The following is a 14,412-nucleotide window of genomic DNA, read 5'->3' on the forward strand; positions in this document are numbered from 1 at the left end:
ACAGTCCAATGCACATGTTTTTTCCATCTTGCCAATCCAAAGACTTAAATATAAAGTTATGTACCTAAATTATATAGAATTTATTTAGTAAAATACTACGAAATTAGTCGACCAATGGTCATCTGTGTTGTTAAAGCATCCTTAAATACTGAGACAGAAAAAATGGTGGACCCCTGAGACAACTCATACCGAACTCTTTGTTAAAATAATCTTTGTAATAAAGTACTATCTATCTACGGTATGTCCTATATACTGTCTAATGTCAACAGACGTTGCTGAATAAGTTGAGGCAACCTGCATTCTGTGGCAACAGAAAAACTTGCTGTTTGCAGAAGCAACAGTTTAAACAGTTAAAAGTTGTATACTGTATGTACTGTATAAATTCTCACTTCATTCACAAGATCAGTAATGGCTTTTCACACAAGCCTGTAGTCACTGGTGAGCTCTTTTTTTCTCCAAGGTTCATTTAGTAAGGTGTAATGACATGTGGACAGAAAAATAAAAATCAAAGGCAGAGTATTGTTAACTCATGTGACACATGAAGTTTGAGAATTTCACATTGACCAGAATAGTTTGAGAATTTGACCAGAATAGTGACTGGTGATGAAGCCTAAACCTGTTGTTATTGTACGGTGAGACAAACAATGTCTATTGAAGGCAGCAAAACTTTTGGCTGTTAGCAAGTGTAATTTGTGACGTTTCTCACTGTTTTAAGGTCACCACTGAATATCAAGACTAACGTATATTTTTTTTGTTTTTTTTTTTAATGTGATGTGTTTGTTTACACAGTAGTACATTTTGGAAGCCACAAGATTAATATTTATTTGTTGTTTTTATTTTAATCAACAAACTAATCGCAAAGTGACTAATATTTTGGTTTGACATGTATGATTTGCTGAAGCTTAGATGTTTGGATATTCTCTACAGCTCTATTATACGTATATCTAATAAGGGAGTAACAGGAATAGCCACAGTTAAATTACCTTACGGTTCGTTTGGGTACAACCTCTCTACAAAGTAGAAGTGGAGAGTCATAACATTGTTTGTACATCTAAAGTACATCTAGACCAGGCATGGGCAAACTAAGGCCCGTGGTCCGGAAGCGACCCATTTAGCTTTTTAATCCGGCCCACCAAACCGTTCTAAATTATATATTTGTCGATATTCTCAGTCCTTCAGGTCATCATAATAACCTCAAAAGCAAGTGTGCAACTGGCAACTGGTGTGTGTGTGTGTGTGAGAGAGACCTTATGAACCTCAAGAAAATCCAGTACACCATTTTTCCAGCCAGCTTAGTTAGTCACTAGTTTATACAGGCAGTCTGAAGGTCAGTTAAAAGGTGGCAGGGAAGAAAAAGGGTTTGGTAAGTGGGTTGAATTGTTGAACGTCACTATGGCAACGGATTTTGAGTCTGAGTGCACAGCTATGGCAGAGGCATTAGCATATGTTTTAAAACAGCTTACTGAGGCCAACACAACATATTCTCACAGGTCTAGATGTTTTTACATCGTCAGAGGATCACCACACCTTTCAAATAAATGAAAACAACTAGTAGTTTTACCAAAAACCAAAAATGTCTTAAGTTACATTAGTAAAAAGCTGGACCTGGTGATTGTGGATTAGTAATAGCTGTAGCAGAGGCAGCAAGCACAGAGGCACAAAACAAAATGTTCCAGTAGAATCATGGACACGAGGCCCAGACAACATTACTTGTGTTACAAGTGTTTGTGTCATTTCAACTTTGTGTAAAAGCCTTAATTTCTGAAATTCAATTAGCAGTATCTGTTATTATATTTGGTCTTAATGTCTCACTGGACACAGTATTATAGCGCAACCAAACTGTTAAAAGGAGCCAGAACTGTGGTTTTTGTCTGATGTGAGCATTCTTCATCCTCAGTTTAAGAGTTCATATAGAGTCATTATGTCTTAAATAGAAAATCCTTTGTATCCTTCCCTAGCTATAACAAGCACTCAACTAAGCTCAGCAGTCCATTTCATGCAATATTTTTTGGGCTACATGTTTTTGAAAAAGGTGATTATCAGTTAATGAGCTTAAATGTCTGAGACAGTTTCTGATTTGTTTGCAGCTTATAGTGTAGTACAAATGCTTTAAATACTACAGATACAGTTTCCTAAAAAAGGGTTCTCACCCTTGGGATCACTTGTTAACCTATTTTAACACTTGCTTTTATTCTCCTCAATAGACACCCTCAGGCTTGAAGAAAGCATCTGTGGTTTGATTGATTATGTCTGCTTAGTTTTACTGCCGGACTGAGTCACTGGTACCAGTCACTGCCTGGGATCAGCCCCACTTTGCAGATGCTATGAGCTACGACAAGTAGGAGGTGGGGATGACTTGAAGTAGAACTTATCAGTTCTGTGGAATGTGTGAGAAGTCATTTGGGATTAGGGAGGTGGTAAACATTAGACTTTAGATCTTTATTTGTCATTTTCAATGGTAAGAAATAACCAATGGAAATGCAAAACACAATGTAACAAATAAAACTGCTAAATCATCCATAGCGACCAATCCCCATAGACCCACATCGAACAGAAAGACGCTACAGTAACAAAGATAGTAATAGTGCCAGGTTGTAGACACACTCCTAGTGGCAGTCATGAAGAAGGAGTGTGTGTGTAAGTGGTGAATGTGGGGGTGTGATAGCACAGTCCATCTTGAGACACGTAGTGATATGGGTGGGTGTATGTTTGTGTGGATAAGGGAGAAAACTTGGGCTGGGGGTCAACAGACCGCATAGGAAGAACAATTACCATTACTACCTAGAGAAAGCATGTATAAAAATAGGTATTTATATAGTAAATTAAATTTATATTTTTTGTAAATTTTATCTCCACCTGCTCCATAATAATAATAATAATAATAATAACAATTTGATCTATATAGATCCCATATTTAAATTCAGATATGCTGTTAACAGGCTGCCCCCAGCAGTCACCAAGCATGTGGTTTCTCTGGAAATCAAACCTAGGACTCTCTGCTCTCTGCTTTCGAGGCAGGGGTGCTAAACTGCTACATATGGAACCGACTAAACTACTGCCCTCTACAACTAATGATCTAACAACTATAAGATAGCTGAAATCAACAATTGAGATAACGTGATGACCACCACACAACTGATGTCAGTAAAACTTGTGTAGAGCATGTGACTATAGCTGGCAGCAGCCCAGGGAAGCAGCTCTCTGCTCCCCTACAAAAGCTGGTTACCAGCAAAGAGGATTATTTTAGCAACACTAAGTGGTTTGACTCTTCTAAATCATACATGAAGGTGGACAATCTAATTTCTTTAGGTACTGGTAGAAATTGAGCTGGTGAAGGACAAAGAGTTTTAATAGGCAGCAAGTGAAGAGAAAAGGTCAGAGTTCAGGCTCTTTGCTTTCCCATGCTCCTAAATCCCAATACTTAGGAACACAAAGATGTATATATGTGAGCACCAACAATATGAAAATATTGAAAACACTAACATGCAGTATACCATATTTTTAGTGAGTTACAGTCTTGATTTAATTATTTTTTCATTTTGTTTTGATTTGAATTCACTTTTTTTTCATGGTTTGTCCTTTGTATACTGATAACAAAGATATCAGTTGTCTAGTTGCTTTTGAATGTTGCATTTAGAAGCCATACAGCATTCCACTCCAGGGATGGGATCGAAATCCTGTATATATTTGTGGTAACATTCATTTGGAAATGTACTTTCTAAACAAGTGCAATTGCCCCTTATTTAAACAATAAGGATCTCCTATGGTCCTGGGTAACAAGTCTGGCAAAAACTTTGCTCATTATATCTCATCTATACTCCATAATTAACAGAATTCCAATTACTCTCCTTTTTCAGGCTTCCTGTGTACAGTGGCAGCTGACAAGTGTCTCTCATCTCCCTGCAACAATGGTGCCACATGCTTTGAATACATGGATGACTATGCGTGCTTGTGCCCCAAAAAACCAGTGTGGTACATGGGGAAAAGATGTGATGAACTGTATGACGCCTGTATCTCAGCACCATGTGAAAACTGCACCAGCAAACTTGGGACCCATGAGTATACATGCCACTGCCCAGCAGGATTTACAGGACTCAACTGCACTGAGGACATAGACGAATGTCTTAGCAACCCCTGCAATGGTACCAAGTCACATTGTCTCAACGGAATCAACACATATTCCTGTCATTGTCCGCTTGGATTTAAAGGTGAGGACTGCCAAGAAAGTGTTCCCATCTGCTTAAACGAAACATGCCAGAATCATGGCACCTGTGTGGACATCCTTGACACAGGTCCTTTGTGCTATTGTTATGCTGGGTACCAAGGGTTGTACTGCGAGGAGAACATTGATGATTGTGAGTCAGGCCCCTGTCAGAATGGAGCCATCTGTAGAGATGGGATCAACACCTACCAGTGTTTCTGTGTGCCTGGATTTCAAGGCTACCATTGTGATTTGGACATTAATGAATGTGCCTCACACCCTTGTCAGAACAATGGTACATGTCTGGATGAGGTGGACTACTACACCTGCTACTGTGCTCAAGGCTTTAAAGGTAAGGCGGTACAAGTATTAAGTCTCTAACCAAGATGTGTATTTGTTTTCTGCATTTTACCATGCTTATTTTGGATAACTACATTTAGAAAAGTGACTCTGAACTGATGTACTGTAAAGAGAGTATATGATGGGATAGTGAGTTTGAACCTTGAAGATCATGTGCACGTTAAATATTTTCAGTGGGTAATATTCTTAAGGTAATATTTCTTGTGCCAAAATACGGCAGATTGCATTTTTCAAGGGAATTTTGGCGGCACTAATTGCAGTAATCACAAAGTGACAAATAGTCCTTGTCTGTGTGGTCTGTACTGTCATTCAGATACTGAGATCTGTTTCCACTCTTTTTGCCGACTGCTATTCCTCCTTCATTCAAACCAGGATTTAACTGTGAGGAGGAGATTGATGAGTGTGAGGAACATCCCTGCCGCAATGGCGCCACCTGTCTAGACTACATTGCAATGTTCAGCTGTGAGTGTGCAGCTGGATTCCAGGGCTACATCTGTGAGGTCAATATTGATGAATGTGTCAGCATGCCTTGTCTGAATGCAGGCAAGTGCATCGATGGTGTCAACAGGTAAGAATTCTAGAACTGACAATAAAAAAGACAACTTGATAGGTAATTAAATTACTCCAAAACGTGATTCAGTAGCAGCAGTTTACTTCACTTGAGCAATAGAAATTGATACCTTCTTAAATATTAAATTATTTTTGTGAAATGTGAGAGGTGTGTAAGTGATACACAGAGCAGCATGAGCATTGCTTAGACTTAGGCCTGGGAATAAATCAATCAAAAAAATCCATTAATCAAACAATAAGTGAATATAAAGTCAATCATTTTGCTGGCTTTGATACATTTTCCTTGTGCATGCGTGTTTGATTTCTTTGTTTCTCACTTCCAAACTCTGTGAATCCTCTTGATGGAGTAAAAAGCTACACCAAAGGATAAGCTGCATTGGGGTTAGGGTTCGGCGTAGACAGTTTCTTTTTATTTGCTTCTAGAGCAGGACATAATATCAATACTATAAAAATTACATGTTTTGTCACATCAAATCTTGAGGCAAGAATTACAGCCATTTTTTTTAAAATTCACCCTTATTTTTTCTGTTTACAGTTATGAATGTGACTGCACGGAGACAGGATTTTTTGGTGACCACTGTGAAATAGATATTCCTGAATGTGCCTCTAACCCTTGCAAACATGGATCCACCTGCATGGAGGGGATTAACCAGTACACCTGCATCTGCTGGCCAGGTAGTCCCAATTTAGAATACTAAAATATTTTAGATTTTCATAACTGTGTCATCAGAACTGTTACTAACTATCACACCATAGCAGTGTTTCCCAACTTTTTTGAGCCACAGCACATATGTCATCATCAAGAAAAACCCCACGGCACACCACCAAACAAATCTCACAAAAATTATATGTAATAAAATATAAAAATCTCGGCCTGTTTAGTTAAATATAACGTTGATATACTGGCAGGAATTGAAGAAAGATACTCACAAAGATCTTCTTCAACCGCTCTGATTATCTTTTTTTTAGTTTTCATAGCCACCTGCTGCCACCTAGCAGAAGAGTATTTAATTGTTCTGCCGTTTGAACTTTGACAAGCAAAGATGGCGCACCTAATGATAAATAACGACATGCTAGAGTGCCATGACACAGTGGTTGGGAATAACTGCATAAGTCTTTCAATAAATTTAACTGTTAGTATTGACCAAGTTTAATTAATTTAATATAGTAATCTTAATTTAACTGTGCTTGTGTGATAATATCGTTCTAACGTGTTTCTTTGCCAACATTTGTATTGATACACTTAGGTTATGAGGGAGAGAACTGTGAAGTGGATATCAATGAGTGTGAACAGCATCCCTGTGAAAATGGTGGAAACTGTTTTCAGCGATCAGACACAAGGAACTACGGCCTGGTCCCTGAACTCAGCACATTCACATATGAAAATGCTGCTGGATTTATTTGCCACTGTCAACCTGGTTTCACTGGTAAGGCTATTTTATCAAGTCAGTCAATTGTATTTGTATAGGAGAGAGAACATTTTGTCTTTGTGCACTTCACAATTGACAGTTCTTATATTTAAATAGTTAAACATTAAACAGTACAAGAAATTTAATTATTTGTCAAAGGTTATTAGGTTATTAACTACATGTTTTATGACACAATTAAAGCATGTATTTTTCCATTGGCAGGAGACAACTGCTCTGTCAACATTGACGAGTGTGAGTATGCTCCATGTCAGCACGGAGCATATTGTCAGGATATGGTCAACTCTTATCAGTGTGTGTGTCCAGATGGATTCACTGGTAAGATGAACAACTAATCTTCTTTTCTCTTTATCGCCCATCACCCTCTCTCTCACCCTGTGAGTGAATGATTCTGCTGACCCTCAGCTTAATTACATTTCCTTTGGTGTTAGTGAATCCAACTATAGGGAAGTTAAAGAATATTTTTACCTGACAATCAGAATGACTTACAAAAGTGTATTGAATGATTTTAAAATACATTTTTGCATGTCTTTATGAATGAATCAGTTATTGGGTAAGTCTAATACATCTTTCACTAGAGCTAGAGCTAATGCCTGTGAAGTCCTCGGAGAAGCACAATAAACTAGTAATCCTCTTTCTCCTGCTTACTGTTCCTTATGGCCTTCTTGGTTATTTTACCATTCATGAAGACACTTGTCTGTCCATCACTAAAAAGAAAAGAACATGATTAGCAACAGACTTTAACTCAAATCTGTATCACACCTGATAAATTTAAAACTATATTTTTAAAGCCATTACTGTATTATCTAGACTATAAGTTGCACTTTTTTCATCTTTTGGCTGGGATTGCATAGTCAGGTGCAATTTATATATTAAAATATATAAATTCACATTTTTGCTATTTTCACCCTGAGAGCTGCTAGAGGGCACTCTAGGCTTGTGTACCAGTATCTGCTACTCCTGTACCACTGAAAAGTTACATCTTCGTTAATTTCACACTGACAGCTGCTACAGGGCACTGGTGCGATTTATACTCTGGAGCGATTTATAGTCTGAAAAATATGGCAAATCATCCACATGTTAGCCATCAACTTTAACCACTAACTGGGGGTCTCCTAGCAAATTCATCAAGTGCAAAGAGAGTGTGTGTGTGGCCAAAGGTCCTTAACTGATCAATGACAAGACAGTTTTTAACAATGCTTAATAATCCTAGTAACCATTCTTTATTGTGTTGTCTCCCCAAATACAGGCCCACACTGTGAGCTGGATATTGATGAATGTGAAAGCAATCCTTGCCAAAATAATGCCACTTGTGAAGATACCACTAACTCATACAGATGTCACTGTTTGACACCAGAAACTGGCCAAGAACCATGGGGAGGACGCGACTGTGATATTCGTCTGATTGGCTGTCATCAACATATGTGTCAGAACATGGCAGCTTGTGCACCAATACTGACTGTTGGAGGAGATCATAGCTACACATGCCTGTGTCCACCTGGTTGGACGGGAGCACACTGCAATACCTCAACAACATTCTCGTTTAACTCTGAGGGCTACGTTTCCATGCAGCTGCCTGGTTTCAAAAATGCAAGCACAGAGCAGTCTGGTGACTATGTTCACAAGCACCACATGCAGTTCCGATTTAGGACCACTCTGCCTGATATGGTGCTGTACTACCAGGGAACTGCAGAGCACCACTTGGTCCTGGAGCTTGTTGGTGGCTCAGTTCAGGCCGTAGTAAAGTCAATGAAGGTGACCAAGGTCACCTGTCCTGGACCACTGAATGATGGAGAATGGCACCAGGTTACTGTGACCATGGATGATAGTCTCTTCCTTACAGTAAACAAACACAACTATGAGGAGAGATGCCAGGTAAAGAATGAGGTCCCTAAGCACCGGGCATTTCTTCAGTCCAGCACTTTTCAACAGCTCTATGTTGGAGGAGCACCACAGGATTATTTACACAACACGTCCAGAAGGAAAGGCTTTATTGGCTGTATGGAAGACCTTCATGTTGACCAAAAGCTGTTCATACCACACAACCACATCAGAGAAGAGAACAAGGGCCTAGAATTAGGATGCAGCAAACAAGACTGGTGTCAGGATGACCCATGCATGCAACAGGGGCAGTGTGTGGACATGTGGGTCCGTGCTAGTTGTCTTTGCCGCCGGCCCTATTACGGAAAAAGATGTGAGAAAGGTAAGAGTTGTAAAATCTTTGTAATTCATTCTGGTCAATAGAAGTTTTTTTTTGTCCTGAGTGCAGAACAAAAAGTTTGTAAACTTTACATAAGTGAATTATAAGTCCTGCTACCTAATATGAATATAATAAAATTTGTTTCCACAGACATTACATAAAACTGTAAATACTGCTAATGAAAAAGTACATACCGTATTTTCAGGACTACAAGTCGCTCTAGAGCAGTGGTGTCAAACTCATTTTCACCGGGGGGCCACATCAGCATCACAGCTCCCCTTGAAGGGCCAGTTGTAAATGGAAGACTGTATAGATCAGGGGTCCCCAAACCCTGGTCCGCGGACCACTACCAGTCCATAGGTCATTTGGTACCGGGCCACAGTGGGACACAATGAGAAAAATGTACTTCATTTTTACTAATTTACTACATTCAAAGAAAATCCAGTCATATCCATTTACTTTTTTTAATTCAAAGATAATCTGGCAATATTTTAAGGTCACAGGTAACAGGTGGTACTGGCTGACCACTCCTTGGAACACGGAAAAGGTCAGGGACCGCTGGTTTGGATGTAACTACTCAATAACAGACTAATAAATGTTTCTGCAATTGATTATTATTTGTTCAAGCTACAAATATTGTTCAGTTCAGTTATTAATTTTTTTAATTATATAGGTGAAAAAACTCTAAACTCTAAACTAAATGCTTTTTAAGCTCCCGTGGGCCACACAAGACGGTCTGGCGGGCCACATTTGGCCCCCGGGCCTTGAGTTTGACACACATGCTCTAGAGTATAAGTAGCACCAGCCAAAGGATGAAAAAAAAAACTATATATAGAAGTAGCAGATACTGGTACTCAAACCTAGAGTGCCCTCTAGCGGCGGTCAGTGTGAAAACATGTGAATTCATATATTTTAATATATACCGTAAGTCACACCTGAGAATAAGTTGCTTACCCAGCTGAAGTATGAAAAAAAGTGTGACTTATTGTAAGGAAAATACAGTACTTGTTGCCATGAAATCTAACAGCTTTGTGCTTTTTCTACCTTAGAATACCCATCCTGGACTTTTGGCCATGAGAACACCAGCAGCTTCTCTACTTTCAGCATCTCAGAAAGTCATGGTGACAACTTCACTGTTACCTTTTTCTTGCGCTCTCTCAAACTTCACGGTCTGCTTCTTCAACTCACTCGAGAAGGAAAGCCCTACCTTACGATCTACCTAAAGGAAGGCATAATCGCACTCTACAGCTCCTACACCACAGTGCTGTCAGAAACTAAGTTTGTGACAGATGGAAACAACAACTTGGTCACTGTTAAGGTTCAAAGTGGCCCTGTGTTTTTTGATAAAACAGGGAACCATCATGCCTTCAGAAGCAACAGAGTAGAGGCAGGGGATGTTGCTTATGTTGGGGGACTTCCTGCAGGTAAAACCATGAAAACCTGGGGTGGACACTTTAAAGGCTGTTTGCAGGACATCCGCCTGGATGACAAGCATCTGTCTATGGAGGATCATCAAGAAAGAATCAAAGTTTACAAAGCCACTAGAATGGAATATGTGATGATGGGATGCCAGAGTGATGATACATGCAAGGTATGAGTCGTCTACAAGAACAGTTTTTTCAGTCAGCAGAATGTACAGATTTAGTGTTCCATATTTGCTACTCTTGTAATTATAGATCAGCTGTCAGCTGTTCTAGATCTATTTATATATCCATCCATCCATCCATTCATTCATCCATTCACTATAGATCTTATTTGGACAATAGATGAGAGAGTACATCTGTTTACCATTCAGAAAATGTAATGTATGTTGTATTGATTATTATTATTAAGGATCTGTACAAAGCAAGCTACTGCACAATACCTTTTACAGCTGATTTTTTTATTTCTCAGTCTTATATGTTCACTGTATTCCCTGAAATTGAACTTGGTGTGAGATCAAACAAGTGATTCTGAGTGCCTGTAGTAAGTTATTAATTCATTTTTTTGTGTGTGTGCAGGGTGAACCCTGTTTCAACAGTGGACACTGTGAAGTCACATGGAATGACTTCAGATGCCACTGTTCTATTAATTTCTCAGGCCAACTGTGTGAGACACGTCTGTGGTGTGTCGACAGTCCTTGTGCTGATGGAACGCGTTGTGTGGACTTACATGATGGTTATGAGTGTAAGTTTCTAAAGTAACCTAAAGTTCTGGTCTTAACAATCTAAAGTGCAGTTAAGGCAAATGCTAACCTGAAATTGTGAAAAACAAATACAAAATGATACAAAAACACATAAAAATGTATCTAATAGAAATTAGCAAATTGAAATTGAGTGGGAAAACAGCAATAATCCTCCATGTGCAATAATAATCCTCACAATAATTCTCGAAAAAAATGCTAATAAGATCTTCTTCCCTTACAGGTCTAACAGAAGCCTCATTTAATGACAACTCTCTCCAGTACACGTCCACCAATTCCACAGTCAGCCCTGTCACAAACATCACCTTGAATATAAGAACACGCGACCACAATGGAATTTTATTGCGTGCCACTAGCAGAGCTGAAATCTTCTGTCTAGGTCTGCTCAACTCCTCCCTGTTGGTTAAGCTGAACACTGGAGAAAATGCAACAGTGGTGGTGTTCACAAGCGATTGGACCATCGCAGACGGATCGTGGCATCATATTCAACTCACCATGGTAGATTCCACGCAGGCAGCATCAGGCTGGTATCTCGATGTAGATGGGAAAAGAGCAGGCAGCAGCGTTGGTGTTGCTGGTACCCTCAGTTTTCCCACTGATACTCATATCTGGCTGGCTGAAAAATATTCCGGTTGTTTGGGGGAGATTAGAGTCGGTGGAGTGTATCTGCCACTGATTCATGTACCACACACCCCTCAGATGAAGCACTTTGCCCGACTCGGAGGCCGTGAACCAATTATAGGATGCCAAGGAACACCAGTCTGTGATTCCCAGCCATGCCAAAACTCAGGAGTTTGTCAGGACCATTTTTTTGAGTTTAACTGCAGCTGTACCTCTGGCTGGACAGGAGGTCTGTGTGAAATGGAGGTTAATGAATGTGCTTCAAGTCCCTGTGCCTATGGAACCTGTGAAGACCTCCTAGCAGATTACCAGTGTCACTGTCTGCCAGGATACACAGGGAAAAACTGCCAAGAAGAACTAGATAATTGTCTGGAATATAAATGCATGAATGGAGGAGCATGCATTAAAACAGCAGATGCTGACACGTGTTCCTGTCCACCTGGTTACATTGGCAAGCGCTGTCAGTGAGTACACACCTTTCAATGTTTCTATTGTGCTAATTTAACCATATTATTGTAAACATGGTTTATATGTACCATTTATATAACTATGAAATAGTGATACATAGTATAGTAATACTGATTGCAAAAGTTGTTGGTGTAAAAATAATGTATGTTCCCATTTCTAACAGGTGGCGCTCATCTCCAGTTGAATGTGATGCAGAAACTGAATGTCTCAATGAAGGCGTTTGTATAGAAAGCAACATGGAAGGAAACTGCATCTGCAAGTCTGGATTCACTGGTTTCAGGTAACCATGGGAACCATAATAAACAAACACAAACGTGTGCTTGCTTGTACATAGGCCTTCTGCTGCAAGTCGACTTTATGTTTCCATCCTGTTTGTTTGTTTGTTTCTGAGGTGTGAGACAGAAATAGACGAGTGTGGCTCCAATCCGTGTCTGAACAATGCCACATGTCTGGACAAACTTGACAACTTCCAGTGTATGTGTGTACCAGGCTTTACTGGATTAACGTGTGAGGCCAAGGTAAGTGCTCAAAAGCATTTTTGGTTTTGCAGCACATCAGGTCTAAAATCTACCTGGAAACTTTGCTTTACGTTTACCGTAGGTCATCTTGTAGCAATATTTTAGATATATTGTACTTGTAAAAATAACCATGGCAAAAATCTTTTAATTTCAAATCCAGGTTTACTAAAACATGGTTATATCATAGAGCTGACGTCCCTAAACACTGGATCCTAGAGCTATGTGGGTCCTTTGGTGCTGTGCCTCTAAAAAAAAAAGACGAGCCCTGATTGCTTTCAAAATAATGAGAAAATAATGTTTCTGCACATTTGTGCAACAAATTCCTTTAAAATTTCCATTTAAGTTTAATCAATAGAAAATGTGTAAACAACATAACCACTGAACAGGTTGATTTTTGTTTCATTTTATACCCATGGTAAAAAAAAAATTGTTCACAAAATCTGATGCGGTTTTAAAACCCTGTAGAGAATAGATCCTGACAATGCAAATGTCAATTTAAAATGTTGTGTTTACTAATATCCAAATTATGCTAGTTTTTAGTATCAAAGACAGATTCAATTTTTATTTGATAGCAAAATATTTATATACATTTTATGTTACAGTCATCATTTTAAAAGGTTTTAATCTGAGTCAATTGTGCTTTTGCAGAAAGAGCAGAGTACTGAACGAGTACCCTGGCTTGCAGTGACCATCCCTCTGACCACGCTGTGTATGTTACTCACTCTCCTGGTAGTCTTCTTCCTTTTTACCACAGCCCGTAAGAAGCGACAGTCAGAAGGCACATATAGCCCCAGCTCACAGGAGGTGGCAGGGGCAAGGCTAGAGATGGGCAGCGTTCTCAAAGTTCCTCCAGAAGAGAGGTTAATATGAGAGCCACAGATGTGGCATGTACTGAACAGATGTCCAGCAGTGGGATAATGCTGGTCTGCCTTGCACTACACAAACAATACTGTGTGAAGCGAGTTACTGGAAGAAGAAAAACCCTAATAAAAACAGAAGGGTGGATGTGTTTTGACAAGACTGACAGGAAGGTTTCAAGACAATGCTGTAACACTGGATGTCCCGATGACAATATGAAGTTGGGTTTTTAAGATGCACCTGTGGATGCTCAGACGTTTATTCTGACAGTCTGAAATATAGCAAGAGTTAAATTGTGTTACCATCACTACAGATCTTGAATAACCGTATTCCTCTTAGACTGTCCATTGTGATTATTATAGCACTGTGAGCTGCTGAACAAAGGACATAAGGAAACTATGAAGTCATAATGTGAAATATATAGGGTCAAGTGGTAGTTATTGACTCCTACATTGACTCAGAGGACATCAGTGCAGACTCTGTAGACGTCATTAAATGCTCAATAAGACTGTTTTTGTATTTTATACCCATTGGATTCAATGTTGTTTTTTTTAAACTGTATTTATGTCATATTTTAGTGTTGTAATAAGAATGTTGATAAAGAAGACACGTTATTTTGTTTGATGGAAAACACTTGTATTGGTAGAAATAATACAGCTGCACTGTGGTCATCACACATGTTAATAATGTACATTAAAAAAACAAGAAAATAGAATTTTAAATAATGCCTTTTCCTACTGTTACTCAGATTGTTTTGGGTTAATACATTCTTTCTAAGAATGTGTGAGATTTCATTGGTTTCACTATTCCTGATTTCTTTTTCTTCAAGTCATACTATAATCTTCCCAGATTGCTAGTTAGGTGTAAACAAGAGTCTATTTTCAGTCTGTCACCCAGTAACTTGTTTGTCCAGCAAGGATGCCACAAGGACCTTGGAGTGATTGTGACCTACTGCATTGCTTTATGTATTACTGTTTTCATGTGCACTATCATCCACCATCAATTAT

The 14,412-nt window shown here is 39.1% G+C and overlaps 1 protein-coding gene across 1 annotated transcript in view; it reads left to right on the plus strand.

Moving 5' to 3' along the window:
* LOC103397693 (protein crumbs homolog 1-like) overlaps positions 1–14,120 on the plus strand; it is a 14,796-nt gene extending 676 nt beyond the window's left edge. Inside the window, exons 2-13 of the mRNA XM_008336054.3 lie at positions 3,858–4,553; positions 4,934–5,129; positions 5,667–5,806; positions 6,379–6,558; positions 6,763–6,876; positions 7,808–8,761; positions 9,808–10,349; positions 10,759–10,924; positions 11,164–12,025; positions 12,193–12,309; positions 12,421–12,547; positions 13,196–14,120. Of these exons, the coding sequence (XP_008334276.1) occupies positions 3,858–4,553; positions 4,934–5,129; positions 5,667–5,806; positions 6,379–6,558; positions 6,763–6,876; positions 7,808–8,761; positions 9,808–10,349; positions 10,759–10,924; positions 11,164–12,025; positions 12,193–12,309; positions 12,421–12,547; positions 13,196–13,417 (4,316 nt within the window). The 3' untranslated portion in view covers positions 13,418–14,120. The remainder of the gene's footprint in view (positions 1–3,857; positions 4,554–4,933; positions 5,130–5,666; positions 5,807–6,378; positions 6,559–6,762; positions 6,877–7,807; positions 8,762–9,807; positions 10,350–10,758; positions 10,925–11,163; positions 12,026–12,192; positions 12,310–12,420; positions 12,548–13,195) is intronic.
* The last annotated feature ends 292 nt before the right edge of the window (positions 14,121–14,412 follow it).

Source organism: Cynoglossus semilaevis, chromosome Z (genome assembly GCF_000523025.1).
Source record: "Cynoglossus semilaevis isolate Cse_v1.0 chromosome Z, Cse_v1.0, whole genome shotgun sequence".
Taxonomy (NCBI): Eukaryota; Metazoa; Chordata; class Actinopteri; order Pleuronectiformes; family Cynoglossidae; genus Cynoglossus; species Cynoglossus semilaevis.